Source organism: Silene latifolia, chromosome Y, assembly GCF_048544455.1.
Source record: "Silene latifolia isolate original U9 population chromosome Y, ASM4854445v1, whole genome shotgun sequence".
NCBI classification, from domain to species: Eukaryota; Viridiplantae; Streptophyta; class Magnoliopsida; order Caryophyllales; family Caryophyllaceae; genus Silene; species Silene latifolia.
Window position 1 is genome coordinate 259,896,347 of NC_133538.1, and position 19,352 is coordinate 259,915,698.

The window sequence follows — 19,352 nt, forward strand, 5'->3', positions numbered from 1 at the left end:
ATGACTTTCAACCCACCTCGAAGAAGAAGGACATGAATGCCCCAAATTGGCCATAAAGTCAGCTACTTTATTAGCCTCACGAAAACAATGAGTAAATTTCACATCCATGAAAGAAGAAAGTTCGATCCTAATATCAGCGATCAAAGAAGAAATTTCCCAAGGGACCTTTCACGTCCCACGGATAGAGTTAATAACATAAAGATTATCTCCTTCAATAGCTAAAAGGTTAAAACCCAAAGTTCTAGCTGCAATTATGCTTTCTCTAAGCGCAAGAGTTTCCGCTAAAAGAACATAAACTTGCCCGCAAGACTTAGCACCTAATAACAATATTTTACCATCATGATCTCTAATACTAAAGCCTGGAGCTACATTTTTGTCATCTCGTTTAGAACCATCAAAATTGATCTTAATAAATTTACTTGGTGGCTTATGTCAGAAGATATTGTCATTACAACTACTAGAACCATGATGTTCATGCTTTGGATTTGTGCCTTTGTTATCCAAGTCCTTATACTAAAGAGTGAACCATACGAAAAAAGAACTTTAAATGGCTTGTTTAATGCTATGTACATCTACTACAACGTTCTCAAAAATAAATTTATTTCTATTAAACCACAAATTCCACCAAATAAAAGTGGTCATTTGAAACGACTTAAGGGGAATAGAATCCTTAAAAGCATTCAATTTTTCCACAAAACTTGGGTATTGATCATTAATGTGACAGTGATAAAAGGTAACAATATCACTAACACCAATGGCTTGAGAAATAATATGCAACACAGGGCAATAAAATAAAAGGTGGTCTCGGTCTTCTGTGTGATGATTACAAAGGGTATAATGGATAGGCACACAAACATGAGAACGCTGAAGACGCTCCCTCGTAGGTAGTCCATCCACACAAACTTTCCATAAAAAGAACTTAATCTTAGGAGAGAGGTCACACTTCCAAATCCAAGCAAATTTACGTTCGTTGAGATTGTGATTGTAGACCTCTTCAACTAGCCAAGTAGCTAAACCCCATCCCATTTTGTCAGGAATCTCATTTCGAGGAATAGGGATATCAAGAATCTGTTGAACAATACTAAAATCAAGAATGGATCATATTATTCATGATACAAAAACACGACTGATTTATAAAGATTTTAAAGTTTAGTGCGCATTATTGACCATATTTATAGCGAAACGACTGACATAATGTCGTGGCAATTGTTTGAAGATTAATCTCAAACTGAGATTTAAGACGATGTTCTTTATATAGTATCCACATTTTCATACTACTCCCTTGTATCTCTAGTTCTAGCATAACAGGTTCTACACATACAAGTTACAACTATACAAGTGCTCCGGCAAACAACGCAAACGAACAAAGCAAAGTGAAAAGATAGGAAAATGAGATGGCATTACTGGGTTTTACTCCAACTCGGTACCACTCGATGGCACCCTATCATTGTCCGAATAGAGAAGAATGAGAGTTGAGAGTAAGAATCTTACAGCCCAGTAATGACGGTCACTAAGAGCATCCGCAAAGGTGGGATTTTAGCTCCCCATATACCTTCTCTCTCCTCATATGAGGCACCTCATTGTTGCACGCACCTTCCCATAATATGGGGTTTCACTACTTTTAGGGAAGGTTCTCAACAAAATAAAAGACAAAATTTGTGTTCTTTTGGGGAGGTTCCCAAAATATTACATGTATATTAGAGCATTCGCAAAGGTGAGGCTGCCCATATTTTCTTTTTCCTGTTTTTATTCGTCCACCTCATTTTCCACTAACTTTTCCAATTACCCTCTCTATTTCATAATTACATCAATGCAACAATGGGGTTCCCTAATTCACAAAAAAAAAAAATTGGGAAACTCCCCAAAAGTAACACAAATTGCCTTACTTTTTTGTTGCGGACCTTCCCTAAAAACAGTGGTACCCAAAAAAATGGGGAGGTTGGTGCAACAATGAGGTTGCTCATTTGAGGAAAGAGAAGGCAAAAGGGGAGCTTATTTCCCTCCTTTGCGGTTGCTTTTAGAATTGTTGGAGAATCTCATTATTGCGGAGATGTAATTATAAAATGGAGAAGGTAAATGAAAAAGTTAGTGGAAAATAAGGTGGACGAATAAAAAAAGGAAAGATAAAATATGGGACACCTCACCTCTGCGGATGCTCTAATATTCCAACCACCAGTGTAATATTTGAAGTCACTAAGAGGGTCCTTTTGATGAGTCCTTCTAGGTGCCAACACTTACGTTGCGCTTTGGCCTCCATTATAATACCCTTCTCCACCTATATAACTTGGCTCCTCAGCGATAATATTTCCTCTTATTTGAATACCATTCTGCTTTATATCCCAGCCTGAAATTATCAACGAGCGACAATGTTAACCAGTGCGTCGAAGAACCCTGCCTATGACTAGGTTGGATCATATGTAAGTTGTATAATCCTGTGTTCAAATTTCAAAAACACCTACACAATGCAGTGACGATCCACCGTATGTGACATACTACAATCACTGCTTTTACAACAAAGTTATTAAAAATGCAATTCTTATATCCTACACCCATGTGTAGGATACTACATACTCCCTCCAACCCCCCACTCCCCACTCATCCTCAACTTCCTCCTTTTTTTTTTCTTTTTTTCTTCTTTTACATTTTTTTTTCTTTTAAAATTTTAAAACAAAAATTAACTTCCATTTTTAAGAAAAGTTACGACGGTCATATTCAGTTTAAGTGTTACGTAATGTTACATTCACGATATGACACTATTATATTCATTTTAAGTTTAGTGAATATGACAATATTGTTTAATGAATATGTGCTTTAAAGTGCGATATTCACAATAGGACACTATCATATTCACTTTCAGTTTAGTGAATATGACAGTGTAGTTTGATGAATATGTATTATAGGGTGTGATATTCATCTGATGGTTCTATTATATTCACTTTCACTTTAGTGAATATGACATTTATAGTTTAGTGAATATGACTTTAATTGTTCAAATATATTGAACAATAATCATGAATGTTTAATTTCATACCAAAATCGCATAATACAAAATAATTGAAGGAAAAAAATTTATGTGATATGATATGAATATGTCAATTACGTTATGTGAATATGTGAGGAAAAATAAAATAAATAACAAAATATATCAAATATGATCTCAATTTGTAGAGGAATAAAAATTATGAATAATAATATATTTTTTATTATTTTCTAATTTATTAAATTTATAATTTATTTATTATAAGAAAAAAAAAATTAAGAAAAGGGAGTACCATACACCATATTCCTGGGTGCATGGTATAATTTACCTTAAAAATGTACTCCGTACTTTCTATCAATTTACTTGCTTTTCTGAAAAAATTAAAGGATAAACAAAAACCATTCTCTATCCATCACAATAATTTGTTTACCTTTAATTAAAATATTTGTCACAAAGATATAAAAGATAAACAGATAATTGCGACAGAAGGATTATAAGATGGCCCCGTAATTAACAAATGCTCGCAATGTATCCGACTACTTTTACGGATTTTATTTATGATTAGCACTATACTTTGTTCCTTTTGGACAAAAAATGAACTGAATTGAACTTATAAACTTGAACTAACTAAACTAAACTAAGGCCCTGTTCTTTTTGGCTTTTTAGAGCCGAATCAATCGAATCGAAATGAATCGAGTGGAGCCGAACGGAACTAAATCGAAATGAATCGAATCGAATGGAGCGAGCCGAATCGAATCGAGCGAATCGAACTAAATGGAGTGAGTGAAATGAATCGAATCGAATGGAGTGAATCGAATCGAATCGAATAGAGTGAATCGAACTAAACGATTGAGCCGAATTGAATTGAAATAATATTAATATTAATACTAAATATAACAATAATTATTATTATTATTATTATTATTATTATTATTATTATTATTACTACTACTACTACTACTATTATAAGAAGAAGAAGAAGAAGAAGAACATTAATAATAATAATAATATTAATACTAGTAATTATAATAATTTGAGTGATTAATTAGGTAGCCACCATGAGGAGCACCGATTGGCTAGATTGATGTTCAAAGTCTAGCCGTTTATCATCCTAATTTGATTGATTAGGTAGCCACCACGAAGCACTAACAATCCTAATTTAATTAATTAGATAAATAAAAATCGACAGACCCTAATTTCATTTTTAACAAATAAATAAAATTTGGTTGATTAATTAAAACTCAACAAATAATATTAATAAATGATAACAAGTAAATTAATTTATTATTTGATAAATTAGAATCCATCTTGTAAGTTTTAAATAATTTGAGCAATTAAATTAAGTTTTAGAGAAAAATATTGATTTAAGAGTTCACTTGATTCAGTTTTAGGTGAAAAGGGTACAAAATAGAACATTATGAAAAAGTGTATGTGAAAGAGTAAAGTTCGTATATGAAAAAATAATTAAGTATTAATAATAGTAATATTAAAATTAACAATGTTATTATTAATTAATATTCATATTCATATTAATAATAGTAATAGTATTAATTATATTAATATGAATAATATTGATTTTAATAACCATAATATTCATAATAAAAACAATAATGAGGATGATTAATTAATAATAAATTAATGTTGATGATGATGATGATGTTGGGTCTGTCCATCTTCCATTTGATGCCGCTCTGCGTTCTAGCTTGGAACGTATTGTCACCGCGTCAGGGCCGGGTTTTGGGGATTGGCAGTGGCGCCTTGCTACATTCCCTTTTCATCTTGGTGGACTAAGTGTCTATGCGGCGGGAGATGTTTTATTTTATGCTTTTATTGCGTCCCGCTTGCGGTCTATTTGGTTTGCGGTGCTAAGCTCCTTGGCCCTTTCGGTGTTGTAGTAGCCGCCCCGCTTTTGATGATGCCGCGCAGTGTTTACCGCGATTACAGTTCGATATATTAGGTCACCCTAGTGAAATTGCTGCCCCCAAACTTATGAAGAAATTGGCAGATATTTATTTCACGACGGTTGCTGCTGCCTCAGAGTCTGTTTTCTCTTTGACACCGCGCCAGCTTGCTTTATGGCAGTCTCAGCAGGGTTCTCACTCCTCTGATTGGTTACGTGCGGTTCCTATCTCGGGGTTGGGCGGAGACTATGAACGGAGGACTTACCGTAGTGTCTTTGGGGTATCGTCCGGGTGTTCCGTTATTCACGGTATCCGGGCCCCGTCCCGCTTGCTCTCGGGTTTTTCTTTGAGGATGTTTTTGGGGACCACGCTGTTTCTTGTCTTTGCATCTGTGGGCGTTAAACATCGGCATAACCTTGTCCGGGACACTCTTTTCGACATCTGCTATAGATCGGTATTTACGCGGGGAAGGAGGTTGATATCGGTTTGGTTGATGGGCATGGTGGCTCGCTTCGTCCTGCGGATTTATTGCTTTATTCTTGGGACAGGGGGCGTGATGTGTGCGTCGACCTGACAGGTTCTTCACCTTTGACTCGGGATGGGTTGCGGACTTTGTCCGGGCAGGTTATTCCGATCTTTGCTCAGCGAAAGTGTGCTAAGTATGGGGATTTGTGCGCGGTAGCGGGTTATGGTTTCCTACCTTTCTCTTTCTCTTCTCTTAGGGAGCTGGGTTCGGATGCTGTTGCCTTGCTCAAGCGGATCCAGAAATTCTCCGTATCTCAGGATGCGGGGGCTCGGGTAGCCGCTTACATTTTTACTAGACTTAGCTTCGCTATTGCTAAGGGTGTGGGAGCCCAAATTGTCTCTCGGCTCCCCACCAATTTTATGTAAACCTTTTACTTTTATTTTAATGAAAGCTGTGCGCATAATAATAATAAAAAAAAATAATAATAATAATAATAATAATAATCATAATAATAATCTCGGTCTCTCTCTTCTTTCTCTCTCTACGAAATATTCTCTGAAATTAAACGCCGAGGAGTGGTTCACTCAGCTTCATCTCGAAGTCTCGGCCATGCCGAGGGGCCGACCGCCCAAACTTCAGGTTCTCACTCGCAACACCCGTTCCCGGGATGCTAATGGAACACTTGTTACAGGTGATACAGATGGTAGTCAAAGCTCGTCTCGTCCTTCAGCGACGCGAGTTTTGGGGGATTTTATCGGTTCCGCTACAGGGGTTCGTTCTCCGGTTGTTACTTCGGTTTCTCCGGTGGTGATTACTGCTCCGATTTCTGATCAGCCAATCTCTCAGGTAAACCCTAATTCCACTTCGGTAAACCCTAGTTCCACTTCGGTAAATCCCAATTCTACTTCTGCTCAGCCAATTCCTCTAAAGAAACCTTATGCTCAAGTCCTTAAAACCTCGGGAAAGGGCATGTCTCTCTCTTTTGTTCAGAGTTCTGTGGATGAGGTGGTGATTGAGGAGGCGGATATTCTTAGTGAGGTGGATTATTGGAGTTTTACCCTGGTGGGAACGGTGATGGGTCGTAAAACTTCTTTAGTGGAACTTAATACCCTTGTGTCGAAACATTGGAACCACATTACCACCCCTGAGATTCTTTATTTTGCGAAGGGGTGGTACTACTTCCGTTTTCTCACAAAGGAGGACATGCTTTCGGTTCAATCTGACTCATGGAATGTTAATGGATATCCTCTTGTGTTCAAAAGTTGGTCGCCAACTGTGGTCGAGGAACTGGATGTTGTGTCCACAGTTCCAGTCTGGGTTATCTTCCCAAATCTGGATCCGTGTTTCTGGTCTAAGGCTGCTTTAAGCAAAGTTGCCAGCTATGTGGGTAAGCCTATCTGTGCGGATGAGCCAACTACTCTCAAGAGTAAAATTGCGTTTGCTCGGATACTAGTTGAGGTGGATCTGTCTAAGGAGTTACCCAAGGGTGTGAAGCTACAAACTCCATATAGAGGGACTGTCTTGCAAAAAATTGATTATGAGTGGCTTCCCTATTTCTGTCACACTTGCAAGAAAGTGGGACATACAAAGGAGAGATGTAACAAGCATAAGCCTAAACCAACCTTCCAGCCAAAGCAGAAGGTTCAGATGACTGAGGAACAACCAGTCACTACTGCCCCTCATTTGGCTAAGGAAGGTCCTAAGAATACTCATTCCAGGAGACTCTCAGGTCACTCTGCTATTCCTGTTCCCACCAGTTTGGCTAATAAGTTTTCCATCTTAGGGGATACAGAAGAACCAGTCCTGGTCCACCTTGATGTTGAGCATGAGCAAGTTCACTTGGCCTTTGAATGTGGAACAGTTGTGGAGATTGAGCCAGGAGGTCATCCTCCCCCTCTATCACCCCAATGATCATTTCCTCCTGGAATGTGAGGGGGATGAATGACCCCCTAAAACAGCAGGAGGTTTTAGGTTTCTTGCTAAAGCATAATGTGGATTGTGGAGCAATTCTGGAAACTCATGTTAAACCTGCTCAGGCTAAGTCTATTCTAAAGCACACATTCTCTCGTTTTTCTCTGGCTTCTAACTATGAGTCTCATTTAGGAGGTAGGATATGGGTTCTCTGGAATCCCTCAACTGTGAAGGTTACCATCCTGACCACAGGAGACCAGTTTATCCATTGCTCCCTTCTTCATTTGGCAACTCAAAGGCTGGTTATTCTCACTTTTGTATACGCTTATAATAGGGCTGTTGAGAGACTCCCTCTCTGGAATACTTTGAACTCTCTCTCCATAGGTCAACACCATCCTTGGATCTGCCTTGGGGACTTTAATGTTTCCCTTAATGCTGAGGAGAGGCTAGGATGTGTGACTCATGATAGGGAAATGCAAGAGTTTAGGGATTGTCTCACTTTCTGTGGTTTGGCTGATCACCACTACACAGGAGGTGTCTATACTTGGCACAACAAGCAAGCATACTCTCCGAGATGGGCTAAATTGGATCGCTTATTGGCAAATTCTCAGTGGTTTTTGCAGATTCCTTCTTCCACAGTGACATTTCTACCTGCTGGGGTTTCAGATCATGCTCCAGTTATGCTTACTGTCCCTTATGAACGAGTCAATAAGCCCTCTTTCAAGTTTCTTAACTGTTGGGCACTCTCTGTGGGTTTCTTTCCCCTCGTTTCTTCTAACTGGGCACTCCCAGCTTATGGTAGTAAGATCCATTCTCTCTTTTATAAACTCAGAAGATTAAGAGGTGATCTCAAAACCTTGCACTCTGTGGAATTTTCTGGGCTCAAGGCTCGGGTTGCTGAGGCAAAGGAACGTTTGTCTAACTGTCAACATCTGCTCCAAAGTTCTCCTCTCAGTCCTTCTCTAATCCTTCAGGAAAAAGATCTTTTGCATGCCTACACAACTCTTAAGGCTGCTGAAATGAGGGTTTTATCTCAGAAGGCTAAGGTCCAACACATCAAATTGAGTGATGCTAATACTCACTATTTTTATGCAAGCATTGCAGCTCGCCGAAATAGAAATACCATAGGAGCTATCAAGGATGCCCAAGGGAACCACTGTGAGGGGCACAAACAGGTGTCACAGGCCTTCCTGACGTTTTATCAAACTCTACTGGGCTCTACTGAGCCAGTCCAAGACCTTCCTGCTGATCTTTTTTCCTCCAACACGCTTCCTGATTCCTCTCAGCTGGAGGCTATAGTTACTCCACGTGAAATTGAGCTTGCTCTATTTTCTATTGATAGAAACAAGAGCCCAGGTGTGGATGGTTATAATTCTGGATTCTTTAAAGATACTTGGAGTATCACGGGCTCTGATTTCCAAGCTGCTGTCCAGGAATTTTTTGCTAAAGGTCGCATGCCACAGGTTGCTAATTCTACCATCATAGCTCTCATTCCTAAAAATGATGCTCCTTCCTCTGTCACCGAGTATAGGCCCATCTCTTGCTGCACTGTTTTCTATAAAACAGTGAGCAAGATCCTTGCTAATAGGATGAAACCAGTGTTGAACTCTATAATAGGGCTTGAGCAGGCTGCCTTCATTGAGGGGAGGGATCTTTTTGATAATTCCATGGTTGCTCACGAGCTTGCTTTTAAATATAATAGGAGCCTTCTGACACCTAGATGCATTTTAAAAGTGGACATCCGCAAAGCTTTTGACTCTGTTAGTTGGGAATTCTTATCTAGCTGCCTGCACCTGTTTGGCTTTCCTCAAAAATTCAGAAATTGGATCTTGGCCTGTGTTACTTCCTCCCATTTTCCTCAAAAAATTAATAGAATGTGTAAGGATTTTTTGTGGGGGATTAAGGAGGGAAGCAGGCGGATGGTTTTCAAAAGCTGGGAAAGCTACTGTTTGCCCAGACAGGAAGGTGGTATGGATATCAAAGAAATTCTCAGCTGGAACAAATCACAGCTCATGGTTTGGGTTAAAAAGCTCATCTCTGATACTCCGAATATATGGGTTAAATGGGCCAAGGCCTACTTGCTCAAAGGGGCAGATTTCTGGGAATTTCGTATAACAGCTGCTCATTCATGGTTTTGGAGCAACGTTATAGCCATGAGGGATTGTTTGCTTCAGGTCACGGGTGGGAAAGCTCAAGCACTATCCTTGCTGCAAAAGCCAGATTATAAGCAGAGGGTGTACCAGCTGCTACGAAAGAAAGGCTCGCCATTTTCTATGCACAAAACACTAGGTGACTCGTTTACATATCCTAAGCATGCAGTAATTGGAGTCTTGGCAATTCAAAACAAGCTTCCTACTATTGATAACATTTGTAGTAGGGGTCTGATGCTTGTTAACAGATGCGTTTTGTGTGAGCAACAGGCTGAGACGGCAGCTCACCTGTTCTTTGAGTGCTCTTATTCGCAAGAGGTTTGGTTAGGAGTGGCAACCTGGCTTAGATGTACTTCCTCTATTGCACTGCGTTTTGTCTGCTCCTGGTTCAAACGTCATAATCGGGGTCGTAGTTTGCTCAAGAAGCAAAGGAGGTGTGCCTTGCTTAGTTCCATCTATCTCATTTGGGCTGAGCGTAACAAACGGATCTTTCAGAATTTGGCTCGTCCTCCCTCTTCATTGATCTGGAAGGTCAAGTACTTGGTTTTTGTGCGATCTCAATGTAATGACAATGCTTATGATAGCATAGTTTCTTAGACTTAGCTTTTTTATGGGTTCCTTGTACGGTTTGAGGTGGCCTTCCTGGCCTTCCTTGTAGAATTTATAGGATCTGTACCTCTTAACTTTATATTTTAATATAATGATCCTAATCTTTCTGCAAAAAAAAAAAAAAAATAATAATAATAATAAATATATAATAATAATACTAATAATAAATATATAATATTAATAATATTAATAAAAACTATTAAGTTTAAGATTCGCAAAATTGAAATTGGCTGAATTTAGTGGTTTGAATCAAGTGAGCCGAAATGAGTGAACTAAATTGAATAGAGTGAGCTGAATCGAACTAAGTGAATCGATTTGAATTAAATGAATAGAATGAAATGAAACTGAAATGAGCTGAAAATAAACCAGAAAAAAAAGGGCCTAAAATTATGTCTAAAAGAACCGGGCTTTTCACCTTTTAACATACGTACGGTGTACACTTTCATACTCTTCTATTTTTCTCCATACCTTTTTGTACCAAAAGAAGTGTAAATGTTGTTGTGCAATAGAGTGTACATCAACAAGCTAAGACTCAAAGGGTTACCAAGTAACATTTACTTTAAAGATTAAGAAAAATAAGAAAAACAGACCCGTCACAAAGAATTAAAAAAGTAAACAAATTATTAGAACGGATGAGGTAACTAGTTACCTGGTGTTGGAGCAATGGTTTGGCCAGTTGAAGGGTAGTTAGAAGAAGTAGCAACAAGCCAACAAATACTGTTATTATTACACTAATAAAGATATACTTCCTCCATTTAACTCCACTCTACCAGTTTCATTTTTGTACACTATTCATAAGTGAGTATTCAATTTCAATTTTCTCTCGATACGTAATTGAAAATATATTCATGTGAGATCTTGTTTGATTCGTCTTTACGGATACATTAAAAATATCTAACTTTTATATTTTTTGCAAATACGTAACTAACGATATTTATCGCGTAAACCGCGTGTTGGTAAACGTGGAAAAGAAAAGTGGTAGCGTGAAATTGAATGGAGAAAATAGTAGATAGAAAGAGATTTAAATAGACTGTTTTACTGCTTGTACATAACATTTTAATGGTTTTTTGAGATTAATTGTATGGAAAAAACAGGGAGGGAAGAAGGGAGAAGGGCGAAGGGTGAGAGTAAAGTGATGTTGAAATTTGAAAGGTGTGTTATATAGTTCACTGATTGATGCTAAATTGACACACAGCAAAGGGAGCTGAGCTCACTAATATTTTTTGACGCTATTGTTTGTAAACTTTTCTTTAGGGTAAATTAATAATTACACCCTTTTATAAATCACTTTTCTAAAATTACTCCCTTATGAAATCTTTTTAATAATTTACTCCCATAAAATTTTCCCAGGTTAAAAATTGCACCCAAATGGACTTTCCGGTAAAAAGTCATATTTTATGACCGTTTTGTCCCTGCCTTTTCCTTTCTTCTTTTATTTTCTTCAAATGGAGCTCTCAAAAACGCAGCAACAAGGCTCTTCATCGTCCCAAATTTCTGGGTAATTCAGGTAATATCGCTAGCTTCTGAGGTGAAAGGGTGGTTGTCAATGGGGATGGGGTTGTGGGTCCGGGTGTGAGAGGTGGTTGTCGGAGGTCAGGCAGAGGGTATGTTGGTCGGGTTTGGGTTGTTGATGAAGGTAGATGGAGATGGAGGCAGGGAGATGGGGAAGGGGTTTGTTGGGTATTGGATTTGGTAAAGAGCAGGTGGTGGTCAGGGGACGGAGGCGGCGGCATGGCAGTGAGATGTGGTAGGTTGGCTAGCTGTTGGTTGTGGTCGGATCGAGCGGTGAGGGCGGCGGATGTTGGAGGTCTGGCGAGGAGGATGTAAAAGGGTATAGAGGGGTATTTTGGTCATAAATTTAGGCGCTAAAACTGAAAATTTGAAAGTGACAGAATAAGTCACCGGAAAGTCCATTTGGGTGCAATTTTTTACCTGAGAACATTTTATGGGAGTAAATTATTAAAAAGTTTTCATTAATTTTAGAAAAGTGGTTTATAAAAGAATGTAATTATTAATTTACTCTTTTCTTTACTACGGAGCAATAAGTGTTGTTTGACGCTTTATATATATATGATGTAGTATACGTGTTTTATACTTTAATATAGATAGCACCTAACATTTACATTTTTTGTAAAAATGGTACCTAAAGTTTTTTTTGTCCAATAACACCTAAAATTATATTTTTTTTTCCTAATGACACCAAATTGACTTTTCCGTCAAAAAAAGTCAAGAAACCGTCTTGACTAACGGAGGAAAGGCTGAGTTGGCTTTAACACCTTATTTCTTTATGTTATTCATTCATACGCATACCTGCCTTTCTTTAATTTCACTCAAATTTTTCTCTTTCTCACTCAAAATCTCACAAGAGATGTTCATCTCCAACAATTTCCATTATCATCTCGTCAATTTGTAGAAAAAAGGAAGCAATAATTATTCACAAGGTATCAATTTAACTCAACAGAAAAGGTATGTGATTCTACACTCCTTCTAACCCTATTTTTTTTTTTTGTATTGATTATCCATTATAATAATCAAATTAGTAGTCTTTATATTGATTCTTTCAAATCTTAATACTTTGATAATTGATGATTAATTTAATTATAACCCTAATTTTTTATTAATCTTCCCATAATGCTGTTGTATTTTCTGATTAAATTGATTTATTTTAACCCTATTTTTTTGGATTACTCAATTTAACCCTAATTTGTTGCTGTTCTATAATTTATTTTATTTGATTTATTATTATTGATAATTTCATATAGGATGAGTACTCTCAACATAAATTAAGGTACTAATCATAATTTTGGGGCAAATTTGAGAATTTACCTGATAACACCATTTCAACCCCTATATTTTGATGTCCCGGACCCATTTTGTCATGATAAATCAAGCATTATGAACTCATTTAGTTAGTATTGGCCTAGTCCGAGTTCTTTTCCCTCATGCTTAGTGTAAGACCTCTTTTGAGCTTTTTCCCGTACTTATGAACCCTTTTGTAGGTACCATGCTCGAAAATGTAAGAGGGACGGAACTTGGAACGGAATCTACTCGAAGAATGGAAGCAACTATGAGGAGTTACAGAAGAGGGTACAATGACACCCGACCGGGCATAACCTTATCCGGTCGGGTACCTCTTACCCGTTTGGCGTTTTTAGCTTTTTTCAGCCCATTTTGACATTTTACCCGAGAGGGTATAATTGTACCCGCCCGGGTATAATTGTACCCGCTCGGCATAATTGTACCCTCCCGGGTACAATTTACTCCCCTCGCATTTTGTCTTCTTCTTCTTGTACTCTCACCTAACTTTTTGGAGGCATATAAATACCTAATTTCCCAGAAAATTAGAAATCTAATCCTAGTTTGGGGAAGAAATTTGTAAGGTTAAGAGAGGAAACTCAAATCCTTTGTAACTTGGCAATCATTCTTCATCAATCAAAGATTATTATTATTGTTCTTACCTTGTTCTTCCTTATTGTTCATCCTTTCAATAGTTGGTATTGTTTCTTTCCTTTTTCTCTTTTCTCCCTTGTTCTTCAATTGTTTTCCATTGTTGTTTGTTGTTGTTAGATTTCTTTTTGTTGGAAGTTGTTAAAACTTGTTGTTTGTTGATAGTTTAGTCAAAATCTCTCTCTCTTGTTTGTTGTTCATGTTAAATTTGCATCTTTGTTGTTTGATTGTTGTTGTTTTCACCATTGTTCATCTTTTCATTGTTTATCTTTTCATTATTTCTCTTTCCTTTGTTCATCCTTGCTAGTTGTCCTCAAAGACTTAATCTTTGAGTCGATTGTGTTAAAGATTGTGTCTTTTAGTTTGTTCATCCTTGTTATTAGATTAAACCATCTTTCCTCTTAATTATTGTTGGATTGTTGAATGTTTAGAAGTAGAATTCATCTTCCACCCATGTTTATGTTTAAAGATTCCATCTTTGTTGTTTATTTAGCCTTTAGAGACATGATTAGTGAGTAGTCTCCTTCTAGGACTCGGTTTGACCCGATATGGGTAATTTCACTAACTAATTATCATTAAGGCTAATTTGTGGGGAAAATTGGTGAGGGTAGTCTATAAGATTTTGCTTGTTTAAGGTTTGGGTTTTGGGTAGTGTCGACTCGTGACCCTTGACCACCAACGGAAGTTGGTTAGGTTGTAAGTTGGATACCCGATATTTGACCTTGTCACCAACTAAGGTTGAGACCGGAAGGGAGAACCGAGGGAGGGTGCCTCTAGGCTAGTGTTTGAAATCGACCTCCAGAAGGAGGAGTGGGATGACCCGGAATATGATGAGGGCTTAATGACCTTGACCATTTACTTGACCTCCTTGGGAAAATGCATGTTCTTGGGGTTGTCGGGTTTTGAGTTAGGGATACCGGCTTTCGAACCCGGGAGGGGGGTTAGTCGGAGTAGCTAGTGTCCTATTGCGAGACCGGAAGGGAGGTTCTAGGCGAATTAGAGCCATCTCCCCCTTACCTTTCTACCCCTTTTGATTAGCCGAGACGATTAGTATGTGGAATTACTTATATTCGTGGGAGAACCGAGTTCTAGTCCTTTTCTTTATTTGATCTATCCTTTATCTTTGAGCTTGTTCTTATCTAGTCTAGTTTATAGTCTTTAAATTCGTTAGTTTAAGTGCTAGTTTGTTACCACCCTCTTTGTTATTTATCGACTTAGCTAAACCGGTGAATTAGAACGATTAGTACTCCACCTAATCCTTGTGGGATCGACCCTTTTAAGTGTACAACGATAAAATCGTGCACTTGCGAGGTTTAACTTGAGACCATCAAGTTTTTGGCGCCGTTGCGGGGAGTACGGCTTGATATTAATCGTTTTTGTTCTAGTTTAGACTAAGTCCTTTCTTACTAATCTTTTCTTTCAAGTGGTTAGGTCTTTTGCATGAGTAGGCGGCGAAGACGAGGTCAACCAATATATCAACTTGACCGCGAAATTGAAGCCACGGCAAGAAGACTTAATTCTCTAAGAAGAAGGGGTTTACTTGATACACCACCAATTGAAGAAGTTAATCACCAAGAAGCTACCGAAGTTTTTGAAAATCGTTTTGGGGTTTTAGAAGAAGAACCTAACACGATGGGTGATCCGGTTCCGATAAGAGACACTATGGCTCCTAAGCACATAGTCAATCCAAGCATCCAAAGGCCACAAATTCAAGCTAATAACTTTGAGATTAAAAATGCCTTGCTCAACCTTGTTCAAGACAACCAATTTGGAGGAGGTCCCTTGGAGAACCCAAATGATCATTTAAATGATTTCCTTGAAAATTGTGATATGTACAAGTCAAATGGGGTTTCCGATGACGCGGTTCGCCTTAGGTTGTTCCCCCGTTCTCTTAGGGGTTCGGCCAAGGATTGGTTGAAGAATTGTGACCCGGATTCCTTCAAGACATGGGATGAGTTGGCTTCAGCATTTTTGAACAAGTATTTCCCACCCTCAAGAACGGCCAAAGTCAAGAGTGAACTACAAAGTTTTACTCAAGAAGAGGATGAGACCTTATATGAGGCATGGTAACGGTATAAGAAGCTCCAACGGTTATGCCCTCACCATGGCATCTCCAAGGCCGAGCTAGTGAACAATTTTTACAAAGGGTTGACTCAAGACCTTAGGCTTTCATTGGATGCGGGATCGGGGAAAGGTGCCTTAGACATTTTGGGGTATAAAGCGGCAAAGGAACTAATTGAGGAGATGGCATCGAGAACTATGGAATGGGGAAGTGATAGGAAAATGAGGAAGGGCAAGAGCAAGGATTCTAATTCGGTTTTGAATGTGGAGGTTAAGGGTATGCTAGATGAACTCACCCAACAAGTTGCTTTGCTAAATTCAAAACCTAAAGGCTCCGATATGAGGCAAGTCTTGTCTTGTGAGTTGTGTGGTGAACAAGGGCATACTCCCATTGGGTGTCCCTTGATTTTACCCCTAGGTGAGGAATGCTATGAGCAAGTAAATGGGATTTGGGAATCAACTAGTGCAAGGCAAGGGTTCAACAATAATAACAACAACCAATTTGTCAATGGAAAAAGAACTCACCCTTTCTTATCTTATGCTTCACAAAACATTCAAAATCCCACCACTTCCCAACCTCAACAACAACAAAGGTTCAATCAAAACTCTCAATTCCAAAGACAAATTCCACCCGGTTTCCAAGGGAAATAATTCATCACCCAAAACCAACAACCCTTTGGGGGTTTCAAGGGACAAAATTTCAATCAACCACAAAACCAAAATTTCCAACCACAAAACCAAAACTTCCAAACCCCTCAAAAACCATCTTGGGAACAAGCCTTTGAACAATTGGTTATTGCAAATCAAAAATCCGACTCAAAGCTTGATAACCACATTGCCTCACAAAATCGGGTGAATGATGAAATACGGGCATCACAAAAGGCTACGGAAACTCATGTGGCCCAAATTTCTCAACAATTGAGTCAATTGGCTCAAAATCCGGGGAAATTTCCGGGTAATACGGTTAACCCAAGGGAGATGAATGCGGTATTTTTGAGGAGCGAAAGGCAATTGGAGGAGGTTGAGAAATCTCCTAAGTGGAAGAGGAAGAGGGTGACTAATGAAGTAGTGAAAGAGCACCCGGTTGAAGTTGTGAAAGAAGATGAGATTGGGGTGGAGAAGTCTAAGGAGGTGGAGATGGTTGATCCTCCAAAGCAAGATGAGCCTATTGCAACTAAGGCCAAAGAATGTACTCCACCACCAAGGGAGTATGTAGCACCGGTACCCTTTTCACAAAGGCTTGCAAGGCCTAGGCTTGAAAAGAAATATGAGAAGTTTGTTGAGATCTTGAAGGGAATGAATGTCACTATTCCTTTCCTTGATATGATTACCGAAATTCCATCTTATGGCAAGTTTCTTAAGGAACTTGTCACTTTTAAGAAGAAGAATGGAGAGGTGCAAACCATCAACCTCTCTAAGGAATGTAGTGCTATTCTTACTCACACCAACAAGCTTCCAAACAAGTTAGAAGATCCGGGTAGCTTCTCGATCCCTTGTTCTATCCAAGGGGTGGCTATTAAAAGAGCATTGTGTGACTTGGGGGCTAGTGTGAGCCTCATGCCACTATCAATCTTCAAGAGGCTTGATTTGGGAGATTTGAAACCAACTAGAGTTTCACTTCAACCTGCCGATCGGTCGGTCAAATTTCCCATTGGTGTGATTGAAGATGTACCCTTGGTTGTTGGGAAGCTTGTCATACCATGTGATTTCTTTGTTATGGATATGCCCGAGGATTACAATGTGCCTATTATCTTGGGTCGACCTTGTCTTGCTACCGGTGGAGCTATGATCGATGTAAAGAGTGGCAAGTTGTCTTTACAAGTGGGTGAAGATAGAGTGGAATTTGAACTCCACAAGTCCATGGAAGCTCCATCTCTAGGTGACACTTGTTGCATTGTAGACATTCTAGAGAATCCCATGAAGGAGCATGACCCAAAAGCTTCCTCTATGGATCCTTTGGAGACTTGTCTTGTTAGTGGGTATGAGGTCGAAGACAAAGATGTTGAGACTCTTGCATATGTATGGATGTTGGATTCGGCTCCAATTCATGAACAAGCTCCCAAGTTTGAAGTGTTGGAAGTCGGTAAGAAGGAGGAGAGTTCCACGCCTCCTCCTACGGTTGAACTTAAACCTCTTCCCTCTTCTTTGAAATATGAATTTCTAGGTGACAATTCCACTTTTCCCGTCATCATCAATAGTGCACTTGATGACATCCAAACCTCAAAACTAATTTCTTTGCTCAAAAGGTTCAAGGGTGTCCTTGGGTACACTATTGGTGACCTCAAGGGGATTAGCCCCTCTTTGTGCACTCACAAAATTTTACTTGAAAATGAGGATGCATCCTCAATAGAGGCACAAAGAAGGCTTAATCCCATAATGAAAGAGGTTGTAAGGAAAGAGGTCCTTAAGCTACTTGACGCCGACATTATCTATCCTATTTCGGATAGTAGGTGGGTAAGCCCGGTTCATGTAGTTCCCAAAAAAGGAGGCATGACGGTAGTGCGAAATGACAAGAATGAATTGATTCCTACAAGGACGGTAACCGGGTGGAGAATGTGTGTGGACTATAGGAAGTTGAACAAATCCACCCGGAAGGATCACTTTCCCTTACCGTTCATGGATCAAATGCTAGAAAGATTAGCTCAACACAACTATTTTTGCTTCTTGGATGGCTATTCGGGATTTTTCCAAATCCCTATCCATCCAAGTGACCAAGAAAAGACCACCTTTACTTGTCCATTTGGCACCTATGCATATAGGAGGATGTCATTTGGACTATGTAATGCTCCATCTACTTTTCAAAGAGCTATGATGTCAATTTTCTCTGATTTCATTGAACAAGAAATGGAAGTTTTCATGGATGATTTCTCGGTTGTTGGGAAAAGTTTTGAAAGTTGTTTAATGAATTTGGAGAAAGTTTTGAGCAAGTGTCAAGAGTCTAACCTTGTGCTTAATTGGGAGAAGTGCCATTTCATGGTACAAGAAGGTGTTGTGTTGGGACACATAGTGTCAAACGGTGGAATAGAAGTTGATAAGGCTAAGATCGAGGTCATTGCTAGCCTCCCGCCTCCCACCAATGTTAAGGGGGTGAGAAGTTTCCTTGGACATGCGGGCTTTTACCGCCGCTTCATCAAGGACTTCTATAAGATTGCGAGACCTTTGACCGAGTTGTTAGCCAAAGATACTCCTTTTGTGTTCTCTAACCGTTGTCTTGATGCTTTTAATAGGTTGAAGGAAGCTTTGACAAGTGCTCCTATTATACAACCTCCGGATTGGAGCTTGCCGTTTGAGTTAATGTGTGATGCGAGCGATCATGCCTTGGGCGCGGTTTTAGGCCAAAGGAAGGATGGAAAGGTGCATGCAATTCATTATGCAAGCAAAACTCTAGATGATGCTCAAACAAATTACTCAACAACGGAAAAGGAGCTCTTGGCCGTGGTATTTGCTATGGAGAAGTTCCGGACCTATTTGGTGGGAGCTAAGGTTATAGTGTTCACCGATCATGTTGCTTTGAGATACTTGCTCATCAAGAAGGAGTCCAAGCCTCGGTTAATTAGGTGGATATTACTTCTCTAAGAGTTTGACATGGAAATTAGGGACAAGAAAGGAGTTGAAAATGTGGTGGCCGACCATTTATCCCGGCTAATCAACCTCAATGTTGACAATGGGCTCCCTATCAATGACTATTTGCCCGATGACCACTTGTTGTCCCTAAGCTTGGGAGAAGCACCGTGGTATGCGGATATTGTCAATTATTTGGTCTCCGGGATAATTCCTCATGATTATGACTACCACAAGAAGAAGAAGTTCTTTCATGATGTGAAACA

General features: G+C 39.1%; 1 protein-coding gene and 1 non-coding gene across 2 annotated transcripts; one reads left to right on the forward strand and one right to left on the reverse strand.

The window, feature by feature from the left end:
- Window positions 1–15,468: 15,468 nt before the first annotated feature.
- Window positions 15,469–15,575, reverse strand: LOC141635303 (small nucleolar RNA R71). Its single transcript, XR_012540001.1, has one exon. It is a non-coding gene; the product is annotated as a small nucleolar RNA R71 (small nucleolar RNA).
- Window positions 15,576–16,503: 928 nt separating this feature from the next.
- Window positions 16,504–19,101, forward strand: LOC141630533 (uncharacterized). Its single transcript, XM_074443335.1, has one exon. The coding sequence runs from the start codon at window positions 16,504–16,506 to the stop codon at window positions 19,099–19,101; it is 2,598 nt and encodes an 865-aa protein (XP_074299436.1).
- Window positions 19,102–19,352: the final 251 nt, after the last annotated feature.

Coding starts and splice junctions, on each gene's coding strand:
- LOC141630533 (XM_074443335.1), top strand. CDS start 16,504: ATGAATGCGGTATTTTTGAGGAGCGAAAGGCAATTGGAGGAGGTTGAG.